The sequence below is a fragment of the Vicugna pacos genome, chromosome 10, assembly GCF_048564905.1.
Source record: "Vicugna pacos chromosome 10, VicPac4, whole genome shotgun sequence".
In the NCBI taxonomy this organism is placed as follows: Eukaryota; Metazoa; Chordata; class Mammalia; order Artiodactyla; family Camelidae; genus Vicugna; species Vicugna pacos.
In genome coordinates, this window is record NC_132996.1 from 51,706,179 (window position 1) to 51,731,020 (window position 24,842).

General features: G+C 39.5%; 2 protein-coding genes across 4 annotated transcripts in view; one reads left to right on the plus strand and one right to left on the minus strand.

The window, feature by feature from the left end:
- Positions 1-1,046: 1,046 nt before the first annotated feature.
- Positions 1,047-19,114, minus strand: APIP (APAF1 interacting protein). Its single transcript, XM_006198311.3, has 7 exons — positions 18,983-19,114; positions 11,855-11,955; positions 7,587-7,635; positions 6,340-6,457; positions 4,828-4,963; positions 1,954-2,121; positions 1,047-1,354 (listed from the first exon to the last, which is right to left on the minus strand). Exons 1-7 carry the CDS (start codon positions 19,037-19,039, stop codon positions 1,255-1,257), a joined length of 729 nt encoding a protein of 242 aa, XP_006198373.2. The 5' UTR covers positions 19,040-19,114; the 3' UTR covers positions 1,047-1,254.
- Positions 19,115-19,148: 34 nt separating this feature from the next.
- Positions 19,149-24,842, plus strand: part of PDHX (pyruvate dehydrogenase complex component X) — a 66,595-nt gene continuing 60,901 nt past the window's right edge. The window contains exons 1-2 of one of the 3 annotated variants that reach the window (XM_072969777.1): positions 19,605-19,973; positions 20,722-20,823. Coding sequence is in view for 1 of the 3 variants with exons in the window: in XM_006198309.4 (XP_006198371.2) it covers positions 19,368-19,560 (193 nt within the window). In the remaining 2 variants the exon portion in view is untranslated. Of the gene's footprint in view, positions 19,232-19,367; positions 19,561-19,604; positions 19,974-20,721; positions 20,824-24,842 lie in introns of those variants that run through there. The other 2 variants (XM_072969778.1, XM_006198309.4) reach the window with 2 other exon arrangements.

Here is a 24,842-nt window from a genome sequence, read left to right on the forward strand (position 1 = left end):
AAGAGTGTGTGAGGAGGTCATCATCTGAAAAGTGGTGGGTCGGGGGAAGAATGTTGGGTACTTGATGTTGGAAGTAAAGCTGTGAGAAGGAATGGTCACCAGGTTGGGGAAATGAACTTACTAGGCAATTGTAGTAGGTTTGTTTGACAGCATCGAGTGCCCACCTGAAATGTGTGGTCATGAATCTGAAGGGAGATCAGTCTACATAGTTGTGTCATCTTCCCCATCAGGCCTTGCTGCTTGGGTACAGGTGCCAAGTAAGTGGCTCACAAGGAATGAGAGTTTTTCCAGGTGAGTATGATGGAGGGGGCAAGATACAAGGGGCTCAAGATGTTTGCAATAAAGTGGTGCAAATACTGGGCCATCAATGATGCTTCATAATGAAGGAAGCAAGGACATGAAAGGAGTCACGGGCAGTGACAGATGGTAAGATCGAGGGACTGGAGTCTGGATGAGGTTAAGGAGTCGCTGGAGTGGAAGACCTGGGATAGATGAACTCGAATCATGGAGGACAATAAACTGAGAGGAGGAGGGGTATATGAGATTGATTTTGGAGATTGTGCATTATTTTCTCTCCCAATTAAATAAAAGCGTTAGCCAAATAAAACCTTAGGATGAAGAGGATGTTAATTTTGGCTACATTAAAAAAAAAAGCAATTTCTGATTATATCACTGGTTTGGTCAGGGTTTATTTGGCTTAGGAGAGTCTGAGTTAATGGTACCTAATATGAATTCACAACTGACCCCAATATAACATGAGTATGCTATGTTATAATACAGGGAAGCACTGCAGCATATAGGGGAGATCTATAAAACTCTTGTGGCATCGGCATTGAGAGATACGTTGGGCCTTCACTTTTCATGTCAATTTATGACACCAATATTAAAATGAGAAAATGCTCATTCTTTAATTAAGTGGAAATTTTCCAGGGAATTCTACTATTTTCAACAACTTGAAAGAGTAAGAGGAATTCTCTGGAAGTATACACAAAAAAATTAAAGAAGAATATTTTGCTATTAAGGGATTCAGAAATAAGCATAAAAAATTCATTATAAAATTTTTATTCTCTTACATTGTCATTTGAAAGGATAAGAATATAAGCCTATACCATCCAATGTCAGAAGACCTGCCATATTTAATGACAAATGAGTAACTGCATGGAAATTTTCAATTCATTAAAAAAAATAGTCGTGCCATTTAAGTAATAATTAAAATAAGCTTTGTCTCTGTATATAATCAAACTTTCACTTGGCTTATACAATTCCATTTTCTCCAACTGGAAGCTGTGAAGGATCCAGCCCTACTTTCTTCATTGACACAGCGACATCAAACAAGTAGTCATAACATTCACACCTGGACAAGAGAAAGCAGAGAGAACTAAGAGTTTAGTGGAACAGAGTTCTCTAATCGTAATAATCACATTTTCCTTCTGCATCAAGTTAGCCCTGTTCCTAGCAGATTCTTTATTTTTCTCAATTCTAGGCAAAGTTTTTCTTATTTTGTCTCCAACTAAATTATTAAAACATGGAATCATATTGAATCATGCCACCATATTATATACTTCTCAGGAAATAAAAGGGAGTTTAAAATACACTACTTACATAGATTTAAATTTTTTACTATGTGTCATTTTTGAAATAAACGTAGCAAATCATTATAGAACTTGGGTCAGCTTTATTCAAGCCTTCAGCTTGGAGAACGAGATCTGTATCTCCTTGGTATCAAGGAGCACAGTGCCTTGCCAAGAACAGCTCATCCAAAAAACATTTAACAGAAGAATACATAATACAAATAAAAACCTAGAAATAATAATGATAAGCTGAACTTAAACCAATTTGACCAGTGACACACACAAAATATCATTCTTCATTTTAAATCATAAAACATTCTTGGTTCTCTTCTACATTTAGAGTGTGGTGACTTGTCCCCGATGCTCTCTGGTTCCCACTTACATGGTTTTAGCCTTCTCCCACGTCTCTCCCCAGACGTAGACTCCATGCCGTCTGACCAGCACTGCACAGGAGTCTGGGTATTCATTCATTGCCCGAGCCATTCGCTCTTTGAGGTCTTTCTCCTCAGGTGTATTCTCAATAATGGGTACTACTAACATATCATCGTATCTGTAAGACAGACCAAGCTGTTTGTTTTCCTTTTTAAATCAAACAAAGGTACTCATATATAAAAATGTATATTTTTTTCAAGTAACCGGTTAGACAGTCTCTTTATAGCTGAAAAGCTACTCCAAGTTATGAACAGGATGATGCATATTATTCTGTATATCTTGCATAAACATCTGTATCAAAAGACACTGTGAATTTGGCAGGACTCCTTCTAATCCTAAGTGGCAGAAATTTGTACAGGATACCAAAATCTGACAAAGGAATTATCAAGATCATACAAGTATTTCCTTGAAGCACAGAGAATCATGGTATTTCCAACAGGAGATGAGAAATGATAAATCTCAGAAGCGGAGGAAGGATTAACAATTGAACTACTTATTAAAGCAGGAACTTCCCAATGATACAAAATCATTTCATTCTATCTCTGCAGGATCTGAAAGTGTCTTGGATAAGCAAATAAATAAATAAAGGTGCAGTTTGTGGCCCTGGGATAACAAAAAACTCCTGGCACTAACTATTAAAAGTATGATAATATTTTCAGAATGTTCTTAAATCTGTGACATTAGAACTTCTTTTACCTCATTTTTAGTAAGTTACATGTGATGAAATCAGAATATATGCATTTTGCATTTTGTTTATGGAACAATATTTAAGCAAATAACTTAGTTACTGGTAAAATTAAGTCTATTTCTGAGGTCATTTATAATCAACCAAAACTCAGACATGTTTTCCTTTTTACATGAATTTCCCTTGCCTTGTTAAAGTTAACATTTGTTTTTTCACTACCTCTGTAATGGCTAAACTTAACCAAAAAAAGTTCTAGCTGTATATTGTCAGAAATGACTACTTTAGGGCAAGTATAGGCTAGGGAGCTTTCATGTGATAAATAACTTGGCCAACCATTATCAGTAACAGTGTGAGGTTGCCCATTATCTCACTGAAGTAAAACAGAGGTAATCATACAATATCCTTAAATATGAAAGGAATAAATTGCTAGTTCCAAATCTTTCCTAATACTGGCCAGGAGAACCACAAACTTATGCATATACCAAACAGCCTGAAATATCTCCAGGTGCAAAACAATGCCATAGCAAAGTAAGACCTGAAAGCTAATCCAACCCAATCTACCCATTTTACAGGAACAGAGCCAGGCTAGTCCTCTGACCACCAAACAGCGTTCTTTTCACTCTCCCATAGGCATGCTGCTTCCAAAAGGTAGGATACGTATTTAACTACCGTAACCTCCTCTGATAAGAACTAGGCATTTCAAAGTTTTTTTTTTTGTAACATGGACTTAAAAATTTTTAAAGTAGAGAAGAAAATGTAAAAAAGTCCATCCTCTCTTACTTCATCCAGCTTTTATTGCCCCTTCTTTTGACTGGATCTTAGGATTACTCCCCAAATACTGGTGAAATATTGCTGCCTCTGAGCTGTGATAATGATGCTGTTAACTGATTTCCCAGCCAGGCTCAAAGAGAATTGCAAAAACAACTTAAAAAACTATGTACCCTTTAAATTCTGAAATATTCAAATTAATATATAATATGTATATGTCGTGATGCATAACAAATGGCATCTTTTCATTTTCATTCACTGCATTATTCTTTTTTTCTACAAAATTCCGAAGGCTCTCTATCATGTTCTCTTCCTCTCCCCATCCTTCCATACGTTCTTTGGACTCATATTTGTTTCTTCACCAAAGCAATCAAATGCTGATGAAATTGACAGCACACATAATGCCTCTGCTTCAAAGACCCAGGTACGGAAAAGGCAGTATGCAGCCATGCCTTCTTTAGTGTGTACACTTCCATAATTTAAACATTTAACTTTTGTAAACAGGTGTTTCCCGGCGCTGAGGAATGCTTTAGGCACTCAATAAATATTAACTAAAATCAAATCAAATTAACTTCCCAGCACACTAGTGTAGACACGTACATTCTATTACATGCAGTAACAGTAACCTAAGGACACTTGAGACAAACTGGCACCCTTCTCCTCTAATCAAGGCAAAGCAGATTCAGGCCCTTTCGGAAACTGGGGGTGAACGAGAATGCCAGTATATTCAAACGCAATGCTGAGCTTGTACCTGGTCACTGGGAACGTGTTTCTTCATGTCACTGTATTTTAGATTGATGAATACTGGCTACATTTTGCGTCGGCTGGCGGATTTAGCTGATTTTATCTAGAAGGCCCCTGTTCTATCCTATCTGCGCCACTTTCTACACTGAAAAATTATACAAGCATAGAGATCTACTTAGTTAAAATAATTAAAAATTTTTTTAAAAAATGAAAATATTCCAGAAATACTACATTAAATCAGCACGAAGTATAAACTTTAGTCAGAACTGAAACTTCCTGAAGACAAAGTGAAGGCGAGGAGACGTTGCTCCTGGGGTTCTTCAATATAGGAACACAATCTTCCCATCTCTACGGAAATCTCAGCCAAGTGTTTTTCATTTTACTCGGACGAACATTTCATTATTCATGTTGGCAATAATTATCAAGGCTGGGGTGGGGATGGAGGGAAGGAGGGCGGGCATCTGATTCGTGTCACTGAGAATATTTCTGAAGTGTAACATTACGTAGGGTGCTGTCTAACACAGACCCACAATGTCTCATGAAAGACATGAAAAGATCAGTATCCTATTTATCAAAAGAAGGAAAAATACTTTCCAAATTATTTAACCAAAAAATAGGGGAAAATACCTGTAGTACCCTCCTGAGGTACATTTCTTTATTCCTTTTATCATCTCTTGATGTGTAATTTTAAACTCCCTTCCTGGGAAAAGAAGGGTGGCCATGACAGCAGCCTTAGAGTGGGTATGAATCACAGCACCTGCTCCTGAGGGAGGAAGAGTAAAGTCACATGCTCAGTGAAAACTAAATTACACCTTTCAAAAAAAAAACACCGATATACACACACACACAAACACATACACACATCCTTGTATATGGTTATAGATTTGTTTTTCTTGGCATGGAATAATAAAAAAACAACACACACACACACACACAAACTTTATCCAGTATCAGGGCACAATATGTTATACATTCTCGAGAAATAGCATTTAGATGGTCTGAAGCACAGCTATAACAATCATGGAGATCATATTCATAATACTATTACCACTGAATTAGGGACCCCTATGTGCCAGGCACGGGGCAAATGCCCTTTATGGATGTTACCTCTTCGTATCATCACAACAACCATCTCCCCTATTTAATGCTCGAGGACATAGAAGCTCAGAGATGTTTAAGTAACTTGTCCATGGTTCACAGACAGTGCTGCAGAACTTGGATTTGAACCCAGTTCAGTCTGACCCTTTATCACCGAGGGAGGCTTCACAGCATAGGCCACACCTCGGTAGCATAAGGAATGGTAGGGATTTTAAGACACAGAGGCAATGGATTTACCTAAAAAAGAATCTGTATGCTATAAAACTCAGTAATGGCCGTTTTTGCAATTGGAAGTTTATTTAGGTTTTTGCTAGGAGAGATTGTCCATGCTGTTAGAGTCTGTTGCTGAAGTTTGATCCTTTCAGGAGTAGCTGATAATGTCCGAGAACAGAACACAGCGGGATTATTTATTTACGCAACTGATCCTATTCCCGGGCTACATTAAAGCACGGTCTGAATGACCTCAGTGCTGTAGGTCAGCCAGTGCGTCCATCATACTTTCCTATTTTTACATTGTCCTCAACATTCAGCCTTTCCGGGCTGGTTTTCTATCGCAATTTCTGGGAATTAAAATGAGTCCTAACTGTTATTGTACAGTAAATTTTTCTAAAAAAGAGAGGACCACTCCCACTGAAGTGAAGAAAAGGCCATGATTCTCCCTCATTTGTATTTTGATTAACTTCTAGTACAGGTTCCCAGAGGTGTAGCTCTAAACTAAGAGCAGCAATTGGATTGTAATGTAACAATCAGTTAATTCAACAATCTGGTGGAGTCATACTGATCTAGGTTGGAACTCTGGCCCCAGTACTCACTAACTGTTTATTTTGGGAAGATCCTCCCAAAGCCTCTGTCCTCTCATATATTAAATGAAGTAATAATGGGCCTTCCCCACAGGCTGACGTGAGGACTAAGTGAGTTAACGTATTTGAAGCTCTTGCACACAGAAGGTATTCAAGAAGTGTTAACTACAATAATAATTGATGCGATTTAGGGGAGCCTACTCTGCAAATATTCTTTATGCTGACTATGTTTTCTGCCTACCTCTCATTGTGTATGCGTTCATGAAAAGAGGAGTACACTGGCTTTTTTTTAGATTCTTACATGGCGGGGGTCCACTTATGTCCTGTTCATTGATATCACAAACAAACATGTCTTCAGGCTATTTAGAAGGAGAAAAAGAAAAAAAGAAGGCTTATACAGTATCCATGAGAAATGTCCCCTTTCTTGTATACAGATATATACATAGTATATATACATATGCAATGCTAAAATATATATACATGTTTAACACACATTTTAAATATTCATATTATTATAGTTTCTTTCTTGAAATTTTTAGCCTTTTTTTAGAAATAAAAAATATTTTCTACTAATAAAAATATTATCAAGAGTTAAAAAAAACTGACCTTTAGAATTTGAAGAAAAAATTGATATGGAAAATTTTATATTCATGTAATGATGCTAATACGTCATCAATTTAGCTTCTCAACTTTGCCCTCTAAATTCACAACTGTATTTCAGAGACACTATATAATCATCATTCTAAGATGAGTGTTATAATTTTTTTCACATTTCATAATATAAGAGGAAAAATATAGAGTAAAATTTTCTTATCCCTCAAGAAACTTAACCGGTATTCAGAAATGTTAATCTCGATAAGGTACATGATTTTTAAAATTCTAAGGAATTATGCAGAGCCACAGAGTTTTTCCTAGTGATACACACACATTTCTGACTTGCACCTTTCATTTGCTAGGGTTTATTACAAACTACAATATAAATGTTTTATTAATGAAGTATTATGCCTTAGAAGTATTACGTGCTTATTTTAACTAGATTCTGGATATTATTCTAGCATTAATACAGAATGGGTCTCCTCAAAATTCTGAAAAGAAGTTTTACAATTTTAAATTGAAAGAGCTTCGCTACTATGAATGTGAATCCATTTGGCCCATTTGAGACCACCAATCTGATTACCCTATTAGCCTGATAAAGATGGTGTTACAATGCTGCAAAGTTATAATCATTTTTTATTATGACTTAAGATTGCTCTGTTCACTTTTGCCCTCTAGTGGCTGAATGAGAATTCAAAACAACTAGTTGCATGTAGGATCCTTACCACCTTAAAATAATTTACTTAAATGTGTATTGATTAGTTATTTAAATTATCACAATGTGACCCCCCTTCAAAACTAACATTTCTTTTAATGTTAATTCTATTTCAAAACAACAGTAATCAAGTAGAGAAGAAGAGACGTCTGAGTTGTAGCAGGACCCCTTTACCATACCTGAATCCGTTCCTTTTGCACTCCTGAAGGAGCAATGTAGATTTCACTGCTGGTAACACAAAATACAGAAATTGGTATACATTTAACTCTAATGTTCTGCTTTTGCACAATGAAAAGTGTATACCTGCAGTCCAATCATTAGTGATCTTATTTAATCAAGTCACACAAAGAGCTGCTTTATTTCATTAATGGTATAGCTGCATAGAAAGATAACCAAATTAATGTCTTTATAATGCTGGTGACACAGTTTAATGCTGATAGCTGCTTTTGTCTTCTGTATTTTTATATATACTTCTTTATTTCTTTTTATGGTGCAAAATCAGTGGTAACCAGGCTTCTGTCTGGTTAGGGGAAATCAAAATCTGAAAACACATGTCTTCGGCATCTTTAAGCATGAATAAGTAGTTTATCCTACTGTACATGGAACACACTTATTCTAAAATCCAGTCAGGGGAAAATATGCTCACCAGGAGTAGTAGATCTCCGTCTCGTAAGGAATCAGGTTTAATTTTACTGTTTGGAAACGCTTATTGTAAAACATGAAGTTCAGAGACCTCTGCTGGACAGTTTGTTAAATTACAGCATTAACTGGGTTACTTTTTGGGTGGAAGAGCATGCTTCCTAATTGAAGACCACTTTTTTCTTGTGAAAATATGTGATAACAAAGCTAAAACAACGGCAAGAAGATAAAAATATAAGACGCGTGGCTACAACCGGAGACCTCTCCGTTACACAGCATGTTGCGCTAAGGGAGACAGATGCTCTAGCAACACCATTTACCACAAGGTGCTTTCGAGTTTGATTTGGAAAATAATTTCAAAATCTTCTCTAAATTCTCTCCACCCTCAGCAAAGGTCCTATGGCTCACTCCTCAGTTTCAGCTGCTGCCAGAGGGTGTTGAACAGCTGCCACATAATGCCAACAAAGGAAACACCAGCCCCTGCGCGATCCAGCTTCTGCCACTGAGGCAGGGACATGGGGACACTGAGCAAATATTAACCGCTTCCCGGTAAAAATGAGGATGGCTGCCGGTACTGCATCCAGCTGTCCAAGCTGGGGTTAATAATGAGCCTACGGACTTGGAACTGACAAAAACATAAGAAAGTTCCTTTAAGGGTTAACTCGTAAATTAAGGTCTAGGAAATAGATACCTGATAATAATTCAGTGAAATCCAAAGCAGAGTGAGCCAGGTTCAAGCATTCGTTTTCACAAAGTAACTACTGCTTAGAGCATAAGAAAACCATAAAGTGGCCTTCCTCTGGAACTAGTGGGAATGCTTAGGGATCACACCGTTAAAAAGGGCCCCTCACAGATTTGGATACTAGGCATCCAAATCTTTAGTCCTTGCTTAACAGGAAAGAGGTTCTAGAATTATGTGTGGTGTGGAGTCCAATCACCTCCACTGGTAAGTGGACGCGCACGTCTTCTCATGTGCGGAGAAATTTATGCAGTCCTGGGAACAGACCCAAATAAAGTTCAAAACAGTCTGCTGGTAAATAAACTCCATCGTCAAAGTGGGAAAATGCAGGGTTTCTGTTCTGTTTGTTCAAGTGATTTGGTATGCTAAATCTGTTTCTATTACTGCCTTTGTAAAATGGAAATCAGTTTAGACTTTGATCAAACTTGAGTAATTAAAAGATTAGCTAAATGGGTTTTGGAAAAAATATATTTACACGTACAAAAAAAGAGATACCTGGATAAAAACAGAAAGATGACAGAGCTTTTATTTTAGGAGGGAAACACGCCAAAGACTAAGGTGAAGTATTTGCTTGGTGCTGTAAGCCACAAACAAAAAGCATTTTGAATTTCAAGGCATTAAGTTTTGGAATTTATTTTCTCTACACTCCCTGCTCTTTCACTATGTGGTAAGCAGGGGGGGCAAAACCCAAGGGTTCATAATACATCTACATATAGTTGCTTCTATTTTTATTTACAATTGTACTTAAAAAAATCCTTTAAATCTTACTACACCTCATGTATTATATACAATATGGATTTATTAATTTTAATTCTAACAGCATAATCAGGATTACTGTCTCGGACCCATAACAATATTACACTGTGAAAACAGGAAATGCTAAATGTGAATGGTAGGAACCCAACTTAAACACAATGGCTGCTGAGAATCCTGGAATTGCCTTGATCACTGTTATTTTCTTGGTCCTCCATTGCTTCTTTTTGATTTACCTCTCATATGTGTCTTAAGCTGTCTTTTATTGTATACATCTTTAGGCACCATACACCAGTAGCATAAGCTGAACTGGTATCAGCCAAACCTCGGCACTGGTAAATAATTTCATATTCCCCGAAGAGCTTATTGTCAGTATTATCCTGGAAACATCATCTATTGGGTTTGTACTTGATTCCAAACTTATTTGCTCTAAGTGTCAGATAAAGAAAAGCAAACTTTCACTAACATGAGAATAATTATTGCTGCTAAAGTTATTGATATGGGTCTATGAAGTCATTTAAATATTAGGGAGAAAGTTCAACATTTTATTACATATTACCCATTTTACTCTGTAAAGCACAGATTTAGTAAAATTCCAAATGCAGTGCCATAAAATTGTGGCTGTTTTCACCTGTGACCTCCAGGAGGCGCTCCTCACCAATTAAGAATCCAAGGAAAAAACATTTTACAAATATGATGCATAACTTCCCTGCTAACTGATTGTCGTGCAATAAAGCCGTTTAATTTTAAAAGGTGCCAATGAGTGTTTTAGGGTGATCACACACAATTTTAGTGCATTGTTCAACATGTTAATTCTACAAAGAATTTTAGTTCAATAAGGAACATAGTCTTTTGTGTCTTTATGATCAAAAAAATTCCCTCTTGAGATCTGCAGTGGCTCCTTACCTGCATTCTATTTTTCTTAGCTGTTTCTTTAAAGAGCCATTTAGGTTATCTAGGCTCTGTTTTGTACAAATACAAACTATTTCTGCATATGCAAATAAAAAGCAGTTAACTAAAGGCAATGTTTAGAATATGGTTTATCATAAATACAGCAGAGAAACCAAATTACTAGGACTCAACTCCTAAATGAATAAATGAAACAGCAACAACAAATGTTATCATAGGACTTTTGCTGTGAACACATCAATTTGAACGCTTTGGGAAAATAATCTGAAAACCTGCAAAATGCTGACACATGAGCACTGGGTTGATGGTAACAGAGGACGCATGTGATGGATGTATGTGTGATGTACCACGTGGAATTTCCAGGCTGAGTGCCTCCTTACACATGTAACTGACATTTGTTGACTGAGGCCCCTCCTGTTGCTTCCCACAGTTTAATCAATATTCATGAGTTCCTTAGTAATTTGAAGCAGATGAAATTCCAATGGTATCATCTTGCGGTATGCCATAAAATCCTTTTTGTTCAAGATGTTCTGATTGTATTTTACACTCCATTCCTTTCTACACAACGCAGCCTCCTTGGGGGCGTTACTTTGTATATTCAATATTACATAAATATTGCAGTAATCCAATTTTGTTAAAGAAAGTGAATTAGGATAAAGAAATAAATCGAGTTTCTCAGTTTAACATTCGGCCTCCAGACAATAACATCTCTAAAAAATGTGAGAAGGAAAAATATTAATCTTGTTCCAGAAACACTTGAGAGAATGAGATGCCACAACCTCTATTTTCATTGTTAGTAGGTTACTTATTTCTTCATCCTCTTAAAGGAAAGACACTGAATAAGTCTAACAACCAATTAAATACTGTTCATTCCTTCTGTTTCAAGTCTAATATCTCTTGTTTTGTCCTGTGAGCAACATGGACCAGCTGGTGCTATGTCCATTAACAATGGTACACGCATTTAGAAAGGCATAATATTGCCTTTTTCTTGATTCAATAAAATGTAATTTTTAGGATTTTGGATGGTTTGTAATCTGTATTTAGGTGACTTTAACATATGTATCTGAACCTTTGAAACGAGTCCTGTCTACCCAGAGGGGGCCTTTCATGGTTCCAGACATGTGAACATAGCTGGCAGCATGTTTTTTAATTTTGGTACCCCAAGGACTGAGGACCAAATAATTCTGATTAGAAATTGTGGTTCTTAAATCCTTATATATTTATTATATCTGCAATATCTGTATCCTTATTCTATTCAGTTATGCAAATATTTATTTCTGGATTTAGAAACTAAATACCTTCAGTGTCATAAAACTGATCAGTTGTTCTTTGGACTTAGTACACGTGGCCTCTCTGTGGCCTACTTATATGGAGAATTCCCCAAAATGAAATGAGCCAGAAACTTACCCATGCTTCAGGCTAATTCCTCCTCCAGTCCCAGTGACCCAGCCCAAGTGGTAAAACTGTTTGCAAAGCTCTGGAATCAGGTATCTTGGATGCTCCTTGTCCTTAAAAAGAAGAAAATGATTTCTAAAATGGACATTTTATCATCTGACTATTCTAGTTGACATCTCTATTAAAAAACTAATTGAAGGATGTTCAAGAAAATATACCATAGAAGGGGTGTACCAAGAGGGAGAAAATTATTGCCAAATACACTTTGTTTTTAATGTTTGGAAAGTGGATCTACTGTATTATTTGCCAACATGGAATTACTCAGGTAAAGGCCATACAGCCCAATACTATGGAACAGGTTGCAAGAACAAGGTGGAGAAATGCCCAGATTATATTACAAAATGTCCACTGAAATGGCTGAAATAAAATGGAATCTGGTGCTAAAGGGAACATGCTTCATTCTGTCCAGAAAATTTCTTTACACAAGACATCTTATTCAATTAACATACGATATGCATGATATACTGTGATAGTTATTTATTTTCTGTGTGTTGGTTCAATTTTACTTCTGTTCTAAAAATACTGCCTTTTCCCATAGTAATTGTATTGTTTTCTCTTATTACAAAAGCAATATATACTCAGTATAGAATATAAAGTCAAGAAAATAACATTAAAAAGCACTCAGAAACAACCGTAATTAATTTTTTCTAGGCCCGATTCTATGAAGATCTATGTTGGGGTAACATTGAGCCCTATTTATTTATACATACCAATGTATAATTGACATATAACATTAGTTACAGATTTACAACGTGATTCTGTGTTTGTATAGCTGGCGAAATGTTTAGAACAATAAATCTAGTTGCAATAAGAGCCTTACTTTTATGTAAGTCTAATAATTACTTCTTCAGGAAAAAAAAATGAAACAAAGCCTTTCTTCTTCTTCTTTAAAGCTAACATGAATGAAAACAAAAACACTAAGAAATACAATGAATTCCTTTTTTGGCCATATGATAGACAACCCTTACCTCGAAAACAACCAAAAATGCTGAATAAATTATTTTAAAAATATTTCAAGAGAAACTGCTGAGCTGGCAAGAAAATACGGTTTCACAGGGGCCATAAAAGAAATGAGAGTGAGTTCTACCTGGGAGGGAAGTGAGCTCCAAAGCCATAGTTTCCCTGAAGGTATTTGCAAACTGCTGGTGACCTTGAGCTTCAATTCTGATAGCTATGCAAGTCATTAGAAACACAAGATAAAATCTAGGGTGCGCTCAAAATGGGGCATCTAATAGAAAAATCCCTACAGACACATGAAACCCCAAGGGACCACACCCGCCAGGTAAAAGGGAACAAGAAATAGACGCACTGTGCAGAAAAGCAGAGCAAGCAGATCTGCCTGTATAAATCTTGGCACTGGGTAAAGGGGAAAACACATCTTTGAGTTCAAAGAGGGATTATTATTGACAACTGAAATTTCAGCTACTTGATTGGATTTCTGGAATTACGATCTTTTTCTAAATTCACGTAATATTTTACATATATATTTTTTAGTATTATGAATGATAACTTGATGGAGTAGACTTGAAATTAAGAACATGGGAACTTTAAAAAAAAAGTTCTGATTAGGCTTAGGAGTTAAGGGACATAAAGTCAAATCCATATAACACCATTTATTGCTTACCTGACTTTTGGCCTCAGTTTACTTACCCATAAAATGGGAACATTATGAGGATTGAAAGGAGATATAATAGATATAAAACATGTAGTATAATGGGTGACATAGTCAATGTTTGTTTCTCTCTCATTTTAAGGAGTTAAAAATTCCTGAATTAAAATTAATAATAAGGCTATGTTGGTTTTTCTTGCATCCATCCTTATGAAATCTAGCCAAAATTACCTATGCCCTGTATAATTTGCTATTTCCTTTTTTAGGGATATAAATGATATTTTAATTACATATTAAAGTACAGCTAATGAGAAGACTCCTGCAGTTTTCCAATCCTTAACCATCAATCTGCACAGCAGGTTACAAACATTAAAGAAAACAGTGTGTTATTACAGGTCTCCCCTCTTCCTTTTGTCTTTTCAGTACTGAGGTATTACAGCAATTAGCCAGCTTCATGCTACACGAATAACAATAAGGCAGCTGCTGTAATAAAGTTTCATTCAGTCGTTCAAACCCACAAAATTACAATTTCAAGAAAAATAATCACTTAGCAGCAGGAACCAACAGAGATGTGCTGAGTAAAAAAGTAGTCATTTAAATTATCCAGAGTGGGAAGAAAGTAAAAATCAGAATATATATTTTAATGAGAATGGACTAGAAAGAAAACATTTAGTTCGTATTTAGTTCTCCCCTGAATGTCAATGATACTACTTCTCTGTTATTGTCAGGTCTGGTGTTCACTTAGAATAAGAATTCTGAAAGACATATCTAAAGATGGATTACCGTCAACAGCTTAGAGCAGACGTTCCACATAGTAAAGGAGAAACACAACAGTATTTTGTGTATATTAAAGACACTGAGGCCTAGGGGGTGAGGGGTATAGCTCAGTGGTAGAGCACGTGACTGGCGTGCACAGGGTGCTGGGTTCAATCCCCAGTGCCTCCATTGGGAGAGTGGACATTAAAGCCTGAAAAAATTTTTGAATCAATATTTTTTCAACTTTTGAATCCAGTTATTTTCAGGAAATCAGCCTTGGATGTCACTGAGATACATGTTCATGGTCAACAAGTGTTCTAAACCCCTCCCCTACTTTGTCTTTCAATTTAAGCAACACAGAGGCATGTATGGCTCAGATGGAGGTTTTCCTGGGGGCTCTCATACAAACATAAAATAAACATGTGTCCAAGGTATTATTTAACCTGTCGATCAATGAGGGAGCCAAAAAGATGATATGACTATGTCCAAAGGGAATTCAAAATACACACACACATAAAAATAATTAGGAATCCTGGATTTACAAATAAAAAACTGAACAAGATCCACTGGGCAGCAGTAAGTTGAACTCCACAACACGGCTTGCATTTCTATGATTATTATCATCTGCATCACTGTCAGTATTCTACAAGAATTTACAGGTCTGTAAAATAGCTCAAAGATAGCCCAAAGACAACGTTCAGGCTTTCAAAATTCTTCCTGACACTAGATGCAGGCACAGCCGAGTTGTCAGCATTTGCTCTGTCTCTAGTCTCTGTTTCTTTCTGCACATCTGTTTCCTTTTTCTCTCGTACATACTGGTTTTCTATGTAACTCCACCTCCTCTCAGAGCCCTTTTTCTCCCTCCCACTTTCACCACACCTAAATGCTCTTCTTACCACTTCAGCACTGACTAGAAGAAATCAGAAAACATGGAACCTGGCTTTAGCTTTGACCCCTACTAGCTGAGTGCCAGCCAAGTGTGAATGAAAAATGTTTCCTGCCACATTGAAAGGGAACAGGATCCTGTGCCCCCACCCCTGCCGGAAAGCTGAAGTCTCCCAGGCCTCCCTGAGTCACAGAAGAGCAGGCTCAAGCAGTACATTAGGACAAGCCTGCAGGCACTGGGGGGTGGCAAGGACTCTGACCACCTATCTCAGCGGTTAACTGAGATTACTCACCCATTTTCCTTTAAAACTTTCATGGCTGAACAGAATCTTTGGAGATTCTGTTTTGGGGGGGCGGTGCTGGATCTGACAGAGGAGGTTAGGCAGGCTTACTGACCTTAGCTAATTAACAACAAGGGAAACGAAGTCCTTAGCTGATGAAAATGCAGGACATTTCTCTTATCCCACAGCGGGCTCGTTAAAATCCAAGGACATACCCCAGTATCTCTTCCTTCATTCCTACCGAAGTTTCTCTAATTGCTTTTTGTTTCAGGGCTGAGCTCTGAGGGAGGAAGGAGCCTCTAGCAGAAAATAATGAACACCACCACCAAAATGAAGGTAACAGTGGCAGAGCCTTCTAACAAAATCCCTGAGTCAACCCCAGGCTGAGCTGTCTCTATGGGCCACCTTGGCTGCCGGCTCCCCATTCAGTGCTTCCTTTCCCTGCTGGAGCACCTTTCTTTCCTTCTCTCTGCTCAAGCACTTTCCTGTGATTTCCCCTTCTGAGCAATAAAGTGGCTGTTTACTTCGTTCCTCTGCCTCTGTTGAGGATCCGTGAGCAAGGATCCACACTTTGGTGGGCTTCCTACTTTAGGGGTCCCTCTATCCGCTAACAGTATCAGTAAACAAAGGATGTTACAACCATCACCACCTTGCAGCTGCCCCAGCAGTGAGCCCTCAGGGAACTCAGGATGGAAATAGGATGCCTGCCATCAAGCCCTCAGCCACTGCAGCCACCCCCAAGGGGACTCCGGATGGGAAAGCATGGGACACTGGTCCTAGATAGCTAGGTGCATATCAAAGGGATGATTTCAGTGAGCCCAGACTCCTGCTGCTTCCCATATTTAGAAAAGCACTAAATTCCTTAAGGTATATAATTTTCTCTTGCAGTAATCTTTTGCTGTTTCAACTACCTGGTTTGTGTTGCAAAACTCCTATATAGCCTGACTCCTCCCTCGCCTCTTCAGAGAAGTCCCTCAGAGCTACCTGGCTTGAAGTCCTCAGAAATTCTGCCAAATAAAACCTAATTCTCAGCTTGCAGGTTGTGCTTTTTTTTTTTTAAGTCGATACAAGACAACATCTTTTTCTCTTTGCACTGTTATTGCTCATGCTGGATCTACAATTATCCCAACTCTAGCTGTCAAACTCCTGCTTGTCAGCCTTTCCGCCAGGCTTCCTACCCTCTCCACTTATGATTCCTTTTCTCATCATCTCCGCAGGAAGTGATCACTCCTTCCTCAAACTCTGTGTCTCAGCACTGCTCTATATACCTTCTTTGGGGGGGGGGTTTATTGTATGGCTGTCTTATCCATTCACTAAACAAACTTTTACTGAAGGCCCTGAAGAAATAAATACAAGTAAAATAAAACCCTTACACTTGAGGGCTCAAAATCTAGCAAAGGAGTTAACATTTGTGAAATGACAAAGCAAACAAGATGGTCCAGGCATTATGGAAGCAGAAGCAACTGGTGGGAGGGAGGAGTTGGGAAAGGCTGTACAGAGGAAGGGATGCTGAGCTAAGTTTTAATGGATGGTGGAGTATGCAGGTAGGTGAAGAGGAGAAAGGGCATTTCAGTCAGAGAGAACTCTTGAGTAGTTGGAACTGGAATTAGGTTCTGTGGGATGGAGTGGGGAGGGAAAAAGACTCTAAGGATCTTTCATGACATGCACAGGGATTTGGACTTTATGCTATAGATGGCTGATAATCACTGAGCAGTTTTAAACAGAACCTCTGATTTTGTTTGTGAAACATTTCTACAGTGGCAGTAGAGAGAAGAGGCTGAACAGTGATGACCAAGGAAGCAAAAGACCAGACCAGTAAGGAGGCTGTGGAAATAGCTCCAAAATGAAATGGTAAGGGAGTGATGGTGGAGATGGATTTGGAAAATAATTAAGAAGCTAAAAAGAAAGGATGGGCTTTGGGTGAGAAAACAGAAGAAAATGAAGGCTTCAAAGAATTCCAAGTTTTCTACTGGCTGAGAAGTTAACTGGACAGTGATGCTAGTCATAAATATTCCTTGAGTGCCTACTATGCAGCAATCACTTCTGGGAATTCAGCCATGAACAAGACAACATCCCTGAACTAAAGGAATTAATACTCTTGGAGATAATTTTTAAAAAGTGACATCAACTGAAAAAAAAATGCATAACCTGAGAGTTATGTTCTATTTGGGGCAAAATGAGGACTACAGCCTGGAAGACAGCATTTCAACTCCGAGGAACTGCTCAGCAGAGGTAGGGTGGGAGGTCAGTATATTTGTGATTTTTAGTGAAGAGAGATATGGGCAATCAAACACATTTTACCAGAGGCTTGCTGCTAGCCACGAGGAGCAGATGTCTCCATGAATGATTTTAGTACTTTTCCAGATATGAGAAGATGCAAGAATTTGGGCTTATAAAAATCCTCTCCTGAAACAATCTGTCTGAAGGCCTGTTCTGCCACTTTCTCCCAGAGCAAGGGGTGCCTCATTCCTGATCTCCTCCCTGAGTTCCTTTCAGGGTGTCTTGGAGGTCAGTAGCTGCAGTAGCTAGTGAACTAAACCTTGTAGAGGCAGGCAAGCGACCACCTTTGGTTGGCAGTGCAAACAAGAATAAAGAAATAAATTATAGTAAGTAGGAGAAATGAAACTAACAAGGGACTTTGCTCATCTGTGTAAAGTCACTTATTTACACAAGCTAGTGGCTGACAAGTATTTACCAATAAAATCTCCCACGTTATTACATTTTTAAAAAATTGAAGTATAATTCTGAAAGAGAGGGGGTAAATTAGGAGTTTGGGATTAGTAGGCAGAAATCCTACTTACTTTTTAATTGGGACCTTTACCGCCAAGAGAGAATAACAGAAAGCATAAGGAATAAGGGAGCAATTTTAGTGGCCTTTCCCTGCCTCTTAAGCAGTGCTTCAGACATTATAACTGTTTATTCATTCAGCTCTCCTCTAGACCCCAGGTCATTTGTCTTAATCACTTTTAACAGGCAAGTGTTCCATAAAATTGTTGATATGCAGAACTGAGTCAAAAATTACGCACAGCCCGAGGGTGGACTGTCCTTCGACTTCTGCATAAGAATCCTTTTTATGATCATCCTATGATCAATCTAAACCCAGGAAGGCAAAGAGCAACTGTGCAGAGGGAAAATGCCGGCTACTGAAGCACAGATACAGCTCGGTGAACTTTTCCCAAGTGCCTGCTGCGCACGAAACGTCGTGCTGGTCGCCAGGGCGCAGAAGATTAGCTGGAGGGCACAGTTTGAGCTCCAGTTCCACTCCAGGGCTACACGTCCCCCTATTCGGCCTGTCTTCAGGATAAGCTGTTTTGAAACACACACTTAGGATGCCCAACGCTCTTCTCCGTTATAGATCGTTTTTCAGCGTTTGGTGCCCAGCTCCCGCCGGCGGAGAACCCCAGCCCGGGAAGCAGAGACAGCTGCACGAGGAGCCGAAGCGGCTGCGCGCAGGGGCCATGTCTGGCCCGAAGCCCCTCCCGGCCCGCGCCGCGCCCCACCGGCGCCCATCCTCCTCGGAATAGAGGACACCGGCGGCCCCGCCCCTACCTGCGCGCCGCATTGCCGTGAGCAACAGTCTCCCTCCGGAGCGTGACAGCCGGCCATGGCCCGGACCAGGGGTCCCCACGCCCTCCAATTTTCCCACGGTTTTGCTCCCGGAGCTCCGCCTGGGCTAAGGCGGCGAGGCCAGACTGCAATCAGGCGTCCCTGAGGGCAGCCCCGGGGGCGGGGCGGACAACAGGAGGGCGGGTCTGGGAGGGCCTCGCTGACCCAACCGCGCAGCCGCCTGGCCGGCAGGTAGGGCCACCGACCTTGGAGGCGGGGCTAGACGGGCTCCTTGACTCAGAGACAGAGGCCGTAGGCGCCCAGGGGGCGTGTCCAACTGGGTGTGGGGCGGGGCCTGGGAGGGCCCTGATGACTGGGCGATCAGGCTATGCTGAGGGCAGCCCGAGAGAAGGCCGGGAAGATGGCGGCCTCCTGGAGGCTGCGCTGTGATCCGCGGCTGCTGCGTTGCCTCCTGGACTTCGGCGGCCGCCGAAGCCCAGGGCTGGTTAAGGGGGCTTCTGGGTGGCCTTTGGGCCGCGGAGCTAGTTGGAGATGGTTTCACAACACGCAGTGGCTGCGGGGTGAGTGGTTGGGGCTTGCTTAGCTTCTCTGTATCTGAGCAATGGGCCTGGGGCAGGGGCTTTTTGATTGAGGGCCTGCATCTGGGTGTGGACGTCTTGGGGCCCCCTGTTCCCTTGGCCTTTTCTCAGGAGGGATCTGCTGATTTGGCCTAGTGCTTGCCGCGAAGCTAGGAGAATTTGACTCCGTTCCTGACGCCTGGTTGGTGTGGCTTCTCTGTGACCTTGCCTTGGAATTTGGGTTGTGAGGCGCGGAGTCCTTTTTAAGGCCTCTTCTTAGGTTTCCTTATGATTGTCAAAGCTGCCCAAGTTTGCTCAGATTCAGATGTCACCGTTAGCCATTTTTTATTCATTCTCCTGACCCGTCTGTATTGGGATATCTTCCAGGCCACTGGGGTTTCCCTACGGGACGACTGGTAAAGGACCCAATTTGTAAAAGCCCAGGCCTCACAAATATAGGTCGAGAAGAATGTTTTAAGCACAACATGAACTTGAAAGAGTGAAAATTTAGGAGGGGAGTCTTACGAAGAAAGTGTCGGTTTAGAAATCTACAGCATAATAGTTGTGAATTTAAGTTTTATTCAGGGTCTTTCTGAGGATTATAGCCCTGGAGACAGCCGCTCAGCTCTGAGGAACTGCTTGCTCTGCAGATGTAGGGGAGAAGCCAGGTTATATTTAAAATTTTTGGCTAGGAAATTCGTGCCGTCAAGCATACATCTCGGTAAAAGATTACTGCTATATCACAAAGAGCAGATATTTCGAGTTGGTGATTTTAGTACTTTTCTATATATGGGAAGATGTAAGAATTCACGGTCATTGAAAATTCTTCCTGAGATATGCTTTCTACTATCTTAAGGGCCTGTTTATCCAAAGCACAGAGTGCTTCATTCTGTTTTTCATCCTGAAAGCTGCACTGTAGCTGTGCAACTGCAGTGGGTTATGACTTAACCCTTGTAGAACTGGTTAGTCATTGAAATTCTTCTTTGTTCACAAAGTTTATTACAAGCAGTTGTCATTAAATAATGATGTAGACACAACACAATTCTTCCAATATTTAATGGTATGTAATGTAATATACCCAGCATTATTTTTCTTTACATGAGGATGAGGATGGGTGGATGTTTGAGTGTGATGTAGCACCTGCCAATTATTGTCACTCCACAGGATGAATTCTAATAAAAAAAATTAGATGCAATAGGCGTGGCCTACACATTCCAAGCTATCTGAGGCTCAGAAGAAAAAAAAAAAGTTACTCGCAGTTACATGGTAAGATGAGTGCGCTGAGATTTTAAGATCCAGTGATGAGAACAGTTTATTTCAGTTTCTTTAGCTTAATGTTTCATAAAATACCTCTCGGAGCGGTGGTTTCTTTAAACTGTGTTTAGAGTTCCCTGTCCTCCCTTCTTTGAGTTTTTTAAATATTGAACTTTCCTACAACTCGCAGAGATTCTGTCTGGGGTGGAGCTCAGCAATCTGCATTTTTACAACCAACCTTTGGTGGGTTTTGATGTTTTATGTTGGTGCTTGGATGGGCTACACTTTGCGAGTCACTCTCATAGAAAATGATGGAATAGTAAAAGCTCAGTTTTCAAAATAATTTACAAAGAGTGTTCTTAAGCTTGTTTGTGAAACAGTTCCTTTTGAGAATCTTTGAACATTTTAGACCCTCTCTGCAGAGGAAGGGACAAGTGTGGTTACACACAAAATGTGCATGCAGTTTCAAGGTTTTTTCTTAGACCAGATTTAAGGACCTCTGCCTTTGGAAACTCTCTCAGGCAGTCATTATCTGCTGCATCCTGACATTTTACCTACCCACCCCTCCCCCAACACACCATGAACAACTTGTCTAACTCTGCTTGAACATCATGTGTAAGGAACATTCCAAGGAAGCTGTATTAGTTTCCTAGTGCCTCCCTCTTTGGTGTATGTACAGGACCCCAGTGGTTATACTGAGTCCACCTGGATGATCCAGGAGTCTTTCCCCATTTCAAGGTCAGCTGTTTAGCAGTCTTAATTCTTTTTTCAACCTTAATTCTTCCTTGCCATTGTAACATAACATAGTTAATAGGTTTTTGGGGTTAGGGCGTGGTGCATTTTGGGGGTGGTGGGGCAGGGTTTTTTTTTTTTTCAAATACTGAGATTTTTTTTCAAATACTGAGCCAAAATTTGTGTCCTAACTTTTCACATACAGGTTTTTGTTTTGCCATGATGAATTCCTGTGGCAGTTCTTGAACTATTTGCTTTACAGAGTGTGGATTACATGACTTGTTTGTTTGTTTTTCTCTGAGCTTGGTAGAAACTGTAGTTTCATAAAACTAAGCAACTATTTGGTAACCTATAGACTATGTAAACTAGGTGCAATTATTGAATTATTTCCTCTTTTACGTATCTATCCAGGATCTAAAAATCTGTCAGTTGGGAAGTCACTTGGAGTTTTGGTTTCCTTAAAAGGTGCTTGTTGGCAGCAGTTTTATGAACTACAGCATATGCCATGTGCTTAGTACTTGGAGAATTCCTTATTTTCTCCTCACAAAAACCTAGTAAAATTGACATTATCTGCATTTGTATTGGACAAAAATACTAAGGCTCAGAGAAATTAAGTGGGACTTCTAAAGCCACACAGCTATAACGTTAATGAACTGAAAAGGATACACACACACACACACACACACACATGCAGACACGTATGTATATGTGTATACATATTTTTAATCTATGTTTAACAAAACCTTAACTGGTTTCATTCTTTCAACTGGTACGTTTATTGAGAGGTCAGAGACTGTTACTCACTGTTGTGCTACTATTGAGTGAAGGGATGATGTGAGATTCCTGGTGCCTGCTGGAAAGTAGCCAGCCTCCTGAAGGAACAGAGTCTCTGTATTCTGGCACATGGCCCATTTAGTTATGTTTAGCTTCTGGAGATGCAATCCTAAATTCTGTATAGGCTTTATCCTTAAGGTAAGGGAGGTAAACAACAAAGGCATGATTTCAGGAGTATGTGCAGTAAGCTCTGAAGAGGCAAGTTCAGGATGATAAAGGAGAACTCAGGAAAGCATCTTGGAGATGGCAGCCCTTCCAGGCTGAAAGAGTAGCGTATGTAAAGGCCCAGAGGCCAGATGTGATGTTTACATAAGTGGCAAAGGATTTGTGAACAGTTTTTCAACCTACCCTACGCAATTAACTTTGAAGAGTTTCCATTGCTATCCTTTCAGAGAAAATGACATGGTTTGAATTAATTAATAATTAATAAGATTTTAATAATACTGCTTTTAAGTTGTCTCCGGGGAATAACATGTTGAATTTAAAATGACATGTGAGTAGAAAAATAAAGGTTCAAACTTTGTAGTGCTTTGTCCAAAATACAAGCACAGGCCTTGCATATACAGATGTTAAATAAACATATCTAGGGAAGCTAAAAGTCTAGGAAGTTTCAAAAGGACAAAGACAGACGTCTACAGTAGGATTGCAAGTTGGCAGCCAGTGAACCAACCTACGTGATTTTAGAAGAAAATTAAATTTATTGACAATATTTAAAAACTAGCAACTTTAGATAAAAGTCTAGATTTTTGGCTTTTCTTGAAAATTTAAAATTAGGGCCTGTGTGGTGACAGTTGAATAATGATTGTTCTCTTTAGGTAGGAAATTGCCACTTTCTAGTTTCCCACTCTCCTCTCTTTTACCCCTTAGTCCTGTGGTATTTGTCATCACCTCTAGTTGTCATTCTTTTCTTGTACTCTTATCTCTATGGACAGCAGACAAGAGGTATTTAGGAAAAATGGGAGAGAGCAGTTGGTGTGTGTGTGTGTGTGTATACATATGAAGAAGCTTCTTTTAGGTTTACTATGAAAATATAGCGTGTCTGGATCTGAAGAAAAAACTTCCAGATGCTGCTGGGCCATTTCTTTGACCTGCCTTTTCCCTGTAGGCATCTGAGTTTTTGACAGCAGTTCTATAACAGGGAGGCAACTTCTCTGAGAAGAATTGATGGTGTGGTGTGTTGACCTAAAACAAGTAGACTGCCAGACATTTCTCGAGCAAAGATGGGTATATTTGGGATCAGCAGAGAATTGTAATTTGGGGTCTGCAACCATGGGGAGTCAGGTGCAAATCGCACACAGCGCAGGAAGGAGAGGGGCAGCGAAGGTGGGGAGGGCTATAGCAAACAGAATCCATAGCTTTCCATTGACTGAGTCCTTACCAGGAAAGAAGAGGAGTCAGTCTTCCTGTTGGGCTCTGCTGTCATCAAGGGCGTGAGAGCTCCCCCTTTGGGTCTCCCCAATATTTTTAAACAAGTATTTTTTTCCAAAACAAATACTGTTTTAGGCCTCGCTCTAATTCAGTCCTTCTATACCAATACTGATGAGACTGTTACTGTTCTTTGAGTTCTTTGACTGTGGTGACAGAAACTCACAGATTAGCTGAAGTAAAATAGGATTTCTTAGAAGGATACGACACCAGATTAATGAAGTGCGGCTGGGGCCATGGGGGATCTGTGATGATTCCATACACTTTTGGACTCCCATTGTTTTTTCCTCTGATTTAGTTTGTTTTTCTCCACAGACTTGCCAGTCTGCTTCCTCATAGCTTTTCTTTCTCTGTAATATCAGCTTGCTTTGCCTTCATGTTGATGCAGGCCCTTATGCTCCATGCTCTTTTAGTTCAGTTCAAGTGCACACCATCATTTCTGTGATTTAATTCCTGATTCCTTGGGCAAAGAAGCTGTTGACCCAGTTGTAGGTCAGCTGTGCTATAGAGTGCACAGGATTGATCCCATCAAAGACTGCAGTTAGGACATTTTCTTTAAAAAGGGAGTGTGATTTGGGAATCAGTGATGTCTGCTATTTGGACAGTCTGATTAAAGTAGGAGAGTAGTGAAGTGCTTCATTTTAATTGTTGTGGGGTAAGTATTGACTAGAGAAAATAGGTGACCGCTTAAGCAAAGCAGATCTAGGCTACTCGGTAGGTGAGATGTGTGATCATCTAGGGAAAACAGGAAGGGGATAAACGAGATCTTAGTAGAAGCAGCAGCAGGAGAAACTGATAAGGTTTGGATTATCAGGGAGTACTTAGTACATACTTGCCTTGCCTTAAAACATTTCATTCAGGATATGGAAGTGGGCCGTTCAAAGGAGGCATCACGTATTGAGCATTTCATTTTAGATTCTTTACTTCTGTCACTCCTAATCATAAGAACCCTGCCAAAATTAGTTGTGTTTTATTGGTGAAGAAATAGAGACTCCATGAGGTTTAGCTGTTTGCCCAAAGTTAGTAAGTAAATGACCATT

Bases quoted from the DNA above. Each gene is read 5' to 3' on its own strand.
- APIP (XM_006198311.3), bottom strand. From the start codon at position 19,039: ATGGCCGGCTGTCACGCTCCGGAGGGAGACTGTTGCTCACGGCAATGC. The intron at 7,636-11,854 runs GTAAGTTTCTGG...TTGTGTTACCAG, and splicing joins GGAATTAGCCTGAAGCATGG to CAGTGAAATCTACATTGCTC. The intron at 4,964-6,339 runs GTAGGCAGAAAA...TTCCTCCCTCAG, and splicing joins GAACGCATACACAATGAGAG to GAGCAGGTGCTGTGATTCAT.